The sequence below is a fragment of the Nestor notabilis genome, unplaced genomic scaffold (genome assembly GCF_000696875.1).
Source record: "Nestor notabilis isolate BGI_N333 unplaced genomic scaffold, ASM69687v1 scaffold26792, whole genome shotgun sequence".
Classification (NCBI taxonomy): domain Eukaryota; kingdom Metazoa; phylum Chordata; class Aves; order Psittaciformes; family Psittacidae; genus Nestor; species Nestor notabilis.
In genome coordinates, this window is record NW_009917557.1 from 12,236 (window position 1) to 22,203 (window position 9,968).

Below are 9,968 nucleotides of genomic sequence, written 5' to 3' on the forward strand. Positions count from 1 at the left end.
CTGGGGAAGCACTTTGTTAATCTGTACAGGTAAAGGGGCTGTGGCTTGCTGCCTCTTGTTATCCTACACCTTCAGTGCTCATTGCCTGTTCCCATTTTTCAAACCCTGTGGGCTGGAGTTAGTAATGACAAACTGTAGGAGCTGGTTAGATTCACCACAGTTTCCATGACCATTTATAGTGCTTTTGTGGCAGGAAAACTGATCTTTTGTTGAACTGGGCTCTTTGAAAACTACCATTACCTTTATTTTCAGAGTTCTTACACCCGTAAATAATAGTATTTTTTCACAGTTATAGTCTGGTTTGTCAGCAGTGGAAGAAAACTCTTACATTTGAATCCAAGTGCTTATTTCATGGTGTGGGCAGACTCTTCTCATGTCTGGGGTATTCCATTATCACTTGCTGCCTCTTGATCCTTTAATCTTTCAGCATTTAATCTTTCAGCAAGGCTTTGGCATTTCATGTTCAAAAGCGTTTGTAGGATCCTTTTGCATTGTTTTTTCACTTTCTGATTATGGGTAAAGCACAGGTGGGGGTGAGAATGCATTGTGGTGCTGCTCAGGCACTCTGATTCAGCGACTCCTCTTTCAGACTTGTTTAATTTTTCAGGTACTTCGGGGACAAAATTCAAGACATCTTCACAGAAGAGGATTTTGCATTATATCGGTAAAGCTTTTCAATAACTGCTGAATGAACCACAGAACATAGCTTTATTTCTTTTGTGGACTGCAGGTTGGGGGGGGATTGTCCTTTGGGTTTGGACATTCAGTTGAGTATGCAGCTCAAAATAGTGATCTCTGTGAGAATTAAGATGCCTTGAGGAAAACAGAAAGGCCTTTTGGTGACTCCCTGATAAAGCAGCTGATGTTATTTAAGCTTAGCTGCATGACCAATGTCAGGACAATATGGATGGTGTAAATGTAATCAGAACAGTGGCAGCACCACACCTTTTCCTTTCTGCGTAAGGGGTTGATGCCAGCCCTGCAAGCAAGGAGAGTTGCTTCATCTCAGTTTCGTGGTTATTTGCTGGAACAGTAATAGCTGGGATGTAAAATCCTTCAGCATTAACTCTTATTTCACACGTATTATCCAAGAGGTGTTGTGTTAGATGATAGACAATCCTATGCTATTACCACATCAGGAGCTTGTGGGGTTTTTTGGGTGAAGTGTAGCAAAACATTAAAAATGGTAAAGCAGGAAGTGGAAGGATTTCAAGTTACTAATATTCTGGCTAGAAAAGCAGAGCATACTTTCCCTCTAAGAAGCCAGAATATGAAATAGCTCTATAATGTAATAGCTTTAGCATCTGATCCTTCTCGCTTTCCTGTGGACCTGCTTGTATGCTTAATGAAGACAACAGACATAATGAGTTCCTTGTGTCTGTAAAGGTGTGTGGCCAAAGTTTAGGTACAAGCATTCTTTGTTGACTACGCATAGTAAATCTTCAGTTAATGTGTTTCAGTTGCTTTCTCATAATTTAAAATATATCTGGCTTGAACATTTTAACTCTTGGTCTTTTTTTCTTTGCCTTTGGGAAGGAATATGACCTCCCTCTAGTGGTGGAAGTACTATTAAGTAGCCAAAATAGGTTTATTAGTTTCATTAGTATAGGAATTTTGTCTTAAAATATTAACCAATTAAAGTTTACTTCCATCCAACAACTATTTTTTAGATACTGTTGTCTTTTAGATGAACTTCTTTTAAAATGTGTTTTCTTCTGCCCCTAAAAATCACAGAATCACAGAGTGGTTTGGGTTTGAATGGACCTTAAAGCTCATCTAGTTCCAGCCCCCTGCCACCTTCCATCAGAGCAAGTTGCAAGCTGCTTCCTTGATCATTATTGAACTTTGACTATATAAAGACAATACATAATTTCTGCCTCACCAGAACAGTGGAGAGTATTTTGTAGATAGTGATTGTTTTGCCTTCCTTTGTGTAGAAGATCAAAGAATCATGTAGAAATAACATGACTGTATGGAGGCAGTGTCTTCCTAAAGAATATTTGTTTCATATGACTAGAAACATTCAGTTTTTCCAAGAGTTTTTATGAATTTCTGATCCTTACTCTGTGAGATGAGACAGCTGCTAGGGAATATCAATATTCCATTGGTATTTCATGCCAAGATAGGAGACGTTTTAGTCTGATACCAATTTAATACAAAATGTATTGTTAAATGCTTCTTTTAAAGCACTGCCATTAATATGAACATGGGCTGTAGTACTTTATGTCTTTAATGAATGATTTTATGCTGTTCTCGGGAGCATTTATCTTCATTACTTTCAGTTACCACCAAGGTCAGTTTAAAAATACACTCTTGAGGGGAATAACTCAATGTAATTCATGTCTAAGTGTTACTGACTGCAATAATAACATATCTGAGTAGGCATTCTGAGCCAGGAGGCTGGTTTGTGAATGGTCTCTGTCAAAATCATGTTGCCTTAGAATCAGTTATGATTGCTAGGCTGATACTTTAACCACCATCTGCCAAGCATATTACATCAACTCCTCTTGTTTCATATAATAGATGCATCTTTATCCTGAAGAGGGACCTTTAAGTCTGATGCTTGGTTTAAGGGTTGTGACTTCATCAGAAAATGGCACTATCAAAGATTTATTCTGAATATCTTACACTGTAAAGTGGAGCTATAGAAATAGCAGAGGAAGAGCTGATAGTTTGCCTTTGTCCCTTTGTTTCTTCTTCATGTGTGAAGTTCTTCATGTTTTCTGTGAGAACTTTCTGGCTGTAGAAGAGCATTGCTTTGTCTGCTTCTGCTGCCTTCAGGGCTTGTCACTGGGAACAGCATGGAGATGCTGACAGCTGAGCTAGGGAAGTTGTCTAGTTCTGCAAAGCTTTGAGTGTTCCTGTTGCTGTATTTGAACTGTGCTCTGTCGTGGCTCCAAACTGTATTGGGGTTCTTTTGCTGGACTTGGCAGAGCTTGTATCTTAAAGGAACTTCTCTGTGGCACTTTGTATTTATTTTACTTGGTCCTTTATGCTGCTGCTGCTATACATTAACCTGACAACTCTGCAATCTAGTGAACACCCTTTATCTTAAGTTTTATGTTCCTTAGACTTCTAGCTGCTTCACTGGCTTTTTTTTCTTCATGACCCTGAATGCAAAGTAGATTTCAGCAACTGCTTTTATGGCATGTGGTCATAGGCTCTTTTCAGAGCATTCTGTTCTGCCTTTCTCTGAGTCTGGCCTGTGCATTTTAATACTATCCAGTGACTCACTGAGAAAATCTGGGAGGGATTGTTACTTGTATTGTTGACTGGGTGCTGTACCTATATATTTATTGCCATAGCAGAGCTCTGTTTAATGCATCTGATCAGAGCCAGGGTATACCCAAAGCAGTTTGAATGATAGAATAGTTGCTGTGTTCATGAAAATAAATGCTTGCATTCTCCAGCAGAAAGAAGTATTTGTAATAGAGCTCTCCTGAGAGTTTTTGATATATGGATGACATGAAGGAAAAAGTATAAAGAATGAGTGGGCCAGGATCAAGAAGAGAGGGGAGGCTCCCGCTTCTTCTGGGTGCATGAGAAGTGGTTGAGGGAACAGTGTGGCTCTTGCTGTATCAGATCCAAGCTGGCTCTTTCCTTCCTTCCTTGCTAGCACCTTCTAAGCTGAAGTTTGGCTTATCTTGTCATGTGATTTACGCATGAAGTACAGTGTGTTTGTCCTGAGGTATTTCACCAATAGACTGTATCAGCCATGTCTGGAATACTAGAGGAGGGAAAGAAAAACTTTCAGTCATGATATTGATAAAAGTTGAGATGTCCAAGCCAGTGGAAAGCAGGCTGTACAGAAGTTTTTACAGGCTCAAAAGTGACTTTATACTAGCTTTGAGAACAGCTACGTGCTGTATTTGGCATACTGTGGGCACAGAATGAGCTGGAGTGCAGATGTGTGTGTTCAGATACATGCTTTACAGGATTCTAGGGAACACTTGGATCTCTAAAAGAAGTCATGCCTTTGTTCTGCTGCAAGGTAAACATTTGCTTCCCTTGTGTAGTGTTTAATTTGCTATTGCAGAGGCATGTGAGATACCTTATGGAGTTTGAAGCAGAGGTCATTTGCACTGACAAGTTTGTCAACCTGTTGGTGACTCCTGCAGTGGAGTAAATGTGACAATGTGGATTGAAGGGTAACAAAGATTATCACAAAGCACCCTGCAAAACCTCCTGCAGCACACAGCTACCTTTGCCTTTGGCATCAAACTTGTTAATGGATGTTTTTACACGTTCTTGCATCAGCTACAAGCTAAGATTTCCTTGTTGTTAGTTACAATAGTGCAATGCAATGTTACCTAGTAAGATCAGTGTTCTGGATCTTTATTTCCTCCTCCTCCCACCTTCTCAGGCATTAAGTTCTTCTATGCTTTGTGATTTCTTAAACTAATTTTGAACTGCAGCTGCTTATGTATGACAAAGTGAGAAGTCCTGGTGGTTATTCACATGCATTGAGAAACAGTCCTCTCGTATTTTACATTTTCTTCTCCAGGTAATAATGCCTGTGTCCTTAATTTGATGCCACATTGTTAGAAAGTAGGTATTAAACACTATTATGTGTATAAATAATACCAATGTGCTGGCTCATCTAGGAATTTCATGGAGTTTTTGTAGCTTTTGAGCAGTATGGTACATACTCCAGCAAGAAAACATTTACGCACTCAAAGGTATTGTTCTCTGGAGCTTGCTTCCAGTAAATCTCTGCCATTTGGGTTATTCTTTCAAACATCAGTGGAAATCTGCAGTTAATTCATGACCAAGAAGCCTTTTATTAGTTTTTCTTGTTGATTCTTTATAATTGATTTATCTTTTGCAGTGCATTACAGTGCAATAAATGTGTGCATATTTGTAGGCAGAGCTTTCCAGTTTAATAGCCTGTATTAGATATAAACTGCTGGGGCACTTGTTGGAGGTGTATCAGATGACAGTTTATGTATCAGGATTATATTTCATGCTTAAAAATTCAAGAATATCCATGGGATGTGAATCCAGTCTTGACTATTTCTTTTCTGTCCCTACCATTTTCCTTTAGAAAGGTCATTCTGTGAATGGCTTTTTTTATTAGCAAAGCTTGTTGGAAAGGGGTTTTGTTTTCAGTGTCCAATACATGAGTTTGGGTTACTTTGCTTGTTTTTTCCATGTTAGATTTGGAGTTCATTGAAATTAATAAATTACTTCCTACTGACTTCAGGGCCTAATCCAGCACATGCTGAAAAAATTATTTGGTTATTCCCCAGCTCCCACAAATATGCTTGAGAGCACTGAAGGCAAACCAGAAGATTAAGTGTCCTCTTCCCCTCAAACTTAACTTTTAATTACTTTGCAGTCTGCACATCAAGTGAAGTTACTTTTGCTTTAATTTCAACTTGTTATAGGCAAGTTAACCCCTCTTGCTTATTGACCTCTGATGTGAATGGTCAGTATTCTTTTACCTGTGGATCTCTTTCTTGAAGGATGGCTATGAACTGGCTCTCTGGATATGTGATGCCATGGAGTCTGTATTACATGTTAGTACAACTTTAAGGGCAAAGGATAAATACCTGTTTTCTGAAGCCTAGTCCAAGATCCATTACTATCAGTGGGTCTGTTTTATAGTTCACCATTTATTTTGTTGAATGGCAAATTATTTACGTGCATAAAATTCATGTTAGCATGCTACATCTGCCATTATTGTCTTGGTTGTTCTTGAGTGATGCTGTGATATATAGGGTGACAGCTCACAGGGAAGGAAAAGGCAGGAGCACACAAGTCAGCTGAAGAAGTCCAAGGCTGGAACCTCTCTTCACCTCATACACTTAAAGAAGCTACCATGATTAAAAGTAATACTTAAAGTCAATAGCACACGGGGAAATAAGAGGCCAGCAGTATGCTTACACTCCCAAAAACCAGCTACCTGGCTCAGCTGAAGGCAGCTGCTTCCACAAAGACCAGATGGTACCTAAGGTCATGCTTTTAGACCTGTCACCTCGCTGCTTCTTTACTCTGTCTTCTTAGTCAATGTTTGCTGAAAAATCCTATTTTTTAAGTATTTATCATACTTAAATTGCTGAGATTACTTTCCTTTTTTTTTTTTCTTTTTGGGTAACCCATTGGCTTGTCCAAACCAGGTAAATGTTCTGTTGCTGTTTTGTCTATCAGGAAGAGTTCAGTAGAGCTTTGCTTCCTGCTTGGTTTGTAAAACATTCAGTCTTGGCCAAAGCCATTGCACGTAAGTCTCGGAGATGAGTGGAGTTTCAACAGAGCCTTATAAAGATCAGACAGCAGATCTTATTACAAAGGTTGTAAAAGTGGAAAAGGAATCAGCCTGAAAGAGGAAGCAGTACTGATTAGAGAGCAATACAACTGCTGGAGCTTTAAAGTTATGTCAAGGCTGTGGCCTAAGTGCTTCAGAGTGGATATGTTCCAGCTGGCTGTGGCTACTGGCCGCCTGCTGCCAGAGCCAGGGAATAGGCTGTTTGGTATTTGTGGGTTAGGCTATTAATTTCTGTGTTGGTTGTTCAAAGTGCCAGCTGCTCTCAGTTCCTGAGGTGAAATGAGTAATTATTCTTAATCCTTTGTGGGAAATGTAAGGCAGCCTCTGCTGAAGGCCACTTAGAACGAAAAGGGACAGAAAGGTCAGGCTCCCACAGGCATGAGAAGGACCTGTAGATCCTTTCCTGATGTCAAGTTTCTAAACTCTACCACTACATACCTCTCTACTTGAAACCTGAGTTCATGCAGCCATGTAAATACCTGAAAATCTCAGCTCTAACTTCATTTGATGGTTTTGATACCTCATGTAAAATAGCTTGAATTGACTCCTAAAGCTTAGACCCCTAAAAATGTAGAGTGCAATAGGTTAAGAATCAAATCTTTACATGGTTGGTTGGTTGTTTTGTTTTGTTTTTTTTTGTTTTTGTTTTTGGTGAGGGACAGGATGTGAACAAAATATTTTGGATTGTTTTAGTACTTATGGAATTAATTTTATGAGAGTTGACTTTGACAGCCTAACACTGTGGGTCTGGGTTTAATGCTGTCATTCTTTTAGTCATTGTTTAAGTTCCCTAGAGAAATACTTGGGAAAAACTTTCTTGACAATTATGTTGAAGTTCAGTACTACCCACTGGAGAAAAGTCTGAAACAGAAAAGGCACAAAGCTGCTCATATAATTCCATGTACAGCTCCTGAAGTGTGTTTACTCAGACTATCTGCTGCTTTTGAAGCACCTGGGAGGAAGACTAATACAATAGCTAAGAATGTGTTAAAATTATGAGAAAACAATATAAAGATTTTAAGCATAGAGGATTACACCTTAAAAAACACCCGATGTTTTCTTTTCATCTCGCTGTATAACTTTGACTTTTGAATTTCCTCAAAGCTAGATACTGACTGTATGTATTTACTGGTGGGATTTGCCAGTGGTATTACTCAGTAACCACAAATCCCTTCTCTTTAAAAGTGCTGTTGACTGAACTAAGGCTGGTAGTTCTAGATGGTTCTATTCTAGCCCTGTATGAACCAGTAGCTGTGCTGAAAGATGGATGCTGCTATACAAGCAGTTCTGTAGAGTAATGCACATGTGATTGTCTTCTATTTTCATACTCTTAAAAACAAAACCAATCCTGTTCTGCTTTTCCTGTCTCACAAGAAAGACAGAAATAGCTACGGTAGAAATAGGTTGTCTGAATCTTTGAAAACAGTTGGGAAAGACACCTTGCATTCATTTTTAAGGAAAACCTGGTTGACACCAATGCATATATGTTGACAGAGAACCCCAAGTTTCATGGTGCCAGGGACTTCATCAGTCAGTTTAAAATTAGTGTTAAAATAGTTGAAAGGTCTTCAGAGACCACCCTTTGTGAAGATACAACTTTTCTCGTTATCTGCTTTGGATTAAAAATATGCAAATTTCAAAAATATCCAAATGTGAGAGACTTTAATCTCTTCAGTAATTAATAAACAAGACACGAAGGGAATTCTTCAGGAAAACAGACTTCATGCAAAGAAGTTTTAAAACCTGGGCCACGGGAGACAAATTGGTTTTTTTGGTGGGTGTTTTTTTTTTTGGTTTGGTGCTGGCTGGTTTTTTTTTGTTGTTTTTCTTGTGTGTTTTTTTTGGAGAATTGAAAAAACTAACCCCAACCCAGCACACTGGGGGTTCCTCTTTTTTTGATGTACTAGATCTCCTTTATTTAAGGCAAAAGAAGAGAAAGTGTGGGTGTATGTTCCCCATGATTTATTAGCTGAGGAAGAAGCTTAGCTCTAAAGGAGCAGTAACAGTGAATGAAGAATGTGGAAGAAGCAAGAGAGGTGTGTCCCTTAGCATGCTGTGTTGTGTGCTTTGCAGAGATGTGAGACAGAGAATTCAACAAAGGATTGCTCAGGCATTTGGTATCAACTCTTCTTCCATGTACCTGACTAAGCCAACATTCTTCTCGAGAATAAACAACACAGAAGCCAAGACAACACATGATGAATACTGGCACCCACATGTTGACAAGGTAAGTAGGAGGCTGAGATGGGATGCAAATGTCTTCTGTTTATTATTAGATCATTTTGAAGCCATTTTATGTTAAACAATGAAACATGTTTGAAAACTGGTGCTTGTAAAAAATCTTTTGGGGGATGAGCCTAATGGAAGGATAAGTGAGTTTTAGAAACACTGGCCATTATATTTCTTCTTATTTTCTGTAGGTTAGCTCTGCTAGATTTACTAAATTGTGTGAATGACTACTTGAGAATCTCTCACATCAGAAACATTGATTAAATTGACCTGCACCTACAGAGTGTTCCAGTTCCATCAAACCTGTATTTCCAGTTAGGATATTGCTCTTTCAGCCAGGTCTAGTAGGATCTATTTTAAAGTGGTCAGTTGGTTGCTGTTGTTGATCTGAGCCTCTTGATAAATTCACTTATATTTCAGTTATACGTGAATTGAGGCTTTTTTACTGCATGTGCCTTAATGGGGTATGATACCCTCTTCCAATAATTCAGTGTTTTATTGTTCTTTGAATGGAAGTATTGTGACTTCCTTTTAATTGTCTTCTATCTGTAAAGCTTAATACTTCACATTTCTCAGTGGGGATTGGTACTGAGTTTATTTCTGAAGTTAACTGAGTTCAGAGGTTCTGTGCAGCATAGCAGAGTACAAACTAACAATGGAAAAACCAAGTAAATCCCCAAATAAACAAAAATCCCCACACCAGAATACCCACATTTCATGTTTTCAGGATTGAAACATTTGAATCACTCTAGAGTCATGGATCACTGAAGATGCAAACAAATAAGTTATCTGATAAACCCATCAAAATCTAAGTAATGCTTCAGTGCTAGAGTCTGAAGTGGACCAGAGGTAGTAGGGATGGTTTTGAGGTGCAGGTAAGTTTCACAGAATCATAGAATGGTTTGGGTTGGAAAGGACCTTAAGATCATCTAGTTCCAACCCACCAAGGTGTCTAGGCTCTGTCCAACCTGGCCTTGAACACTGCCAGGGATGGAGCATCTTGCCCTCTACTCCAAACCACGTATGCATTCTAGGAAGCTGAAGAAAGATCAATAAAACTCAGCATATTGAATATTTTGCCAGTTTGTTGGATGTTTTTGTGATGTAACACTATTTATCCTTTTCCCTTGGAATAGAACAAATTGCTTTATGTACTTCTGCATAACAATTAAGGTGAAAGTTGTTCCTAGAAGACTTCAGATTTTTTTTCCCTGCCTCTTTCCAAAAGAAAGGTAAAATTAAGCCTTTGAAAAAAGAATCTGACACACTTTTTTCTTCCAAGTCTGATGCTGTTGGTTCAGAGATGTAGGCTTCTTGAAGCACATGAATACCCCTTGCTTTTTTCCCTATGTTGCTGAGTCTGTTGCAACTGTATTTCTCAATCTGAATATCCTTGGTTTGGAAGATTTTAACTGCATAATGGAGTAGCACAGATCTATCATGTCTGTATAAGGCTTTGCTTTTTTTCTTTCCC

The 9,968-nt window shown here is 38.7% G+C and overlaps 1 protein-coding gene across 1 annotated transcript in view; it reads left to right on the forward strand.

Annotated features, from left to right (window-relative positions):
- Nucleotides 1-9,968, forward strand: part of OGFOD3 (2-oxoglutarate and iron-dependent oxygenase domain containing 3) — a gene marked incomplete at its 5' end in the record, with an annotated part of 37,689 nt that overhangs the window by 11,508 nt on the left and 16,213 nt on the right. The window contains 3 exons of the mRNA XM_010009295.1: nt 1-29; nt 608-664; nt 8,339-8,492. The exon at nt 1-29 is cut by the window's left edge and continues 1 nt beyond it. Of these exons, the coding sequence (XP_010007597.1) occupies nt 1-29; nt 608-664; nt 8,339-8,492 (240 nt within the window). The remainder of the gene's footprint in view (nt 30-607; nt 665-8,338; nt 8,493-9,968) is intronic.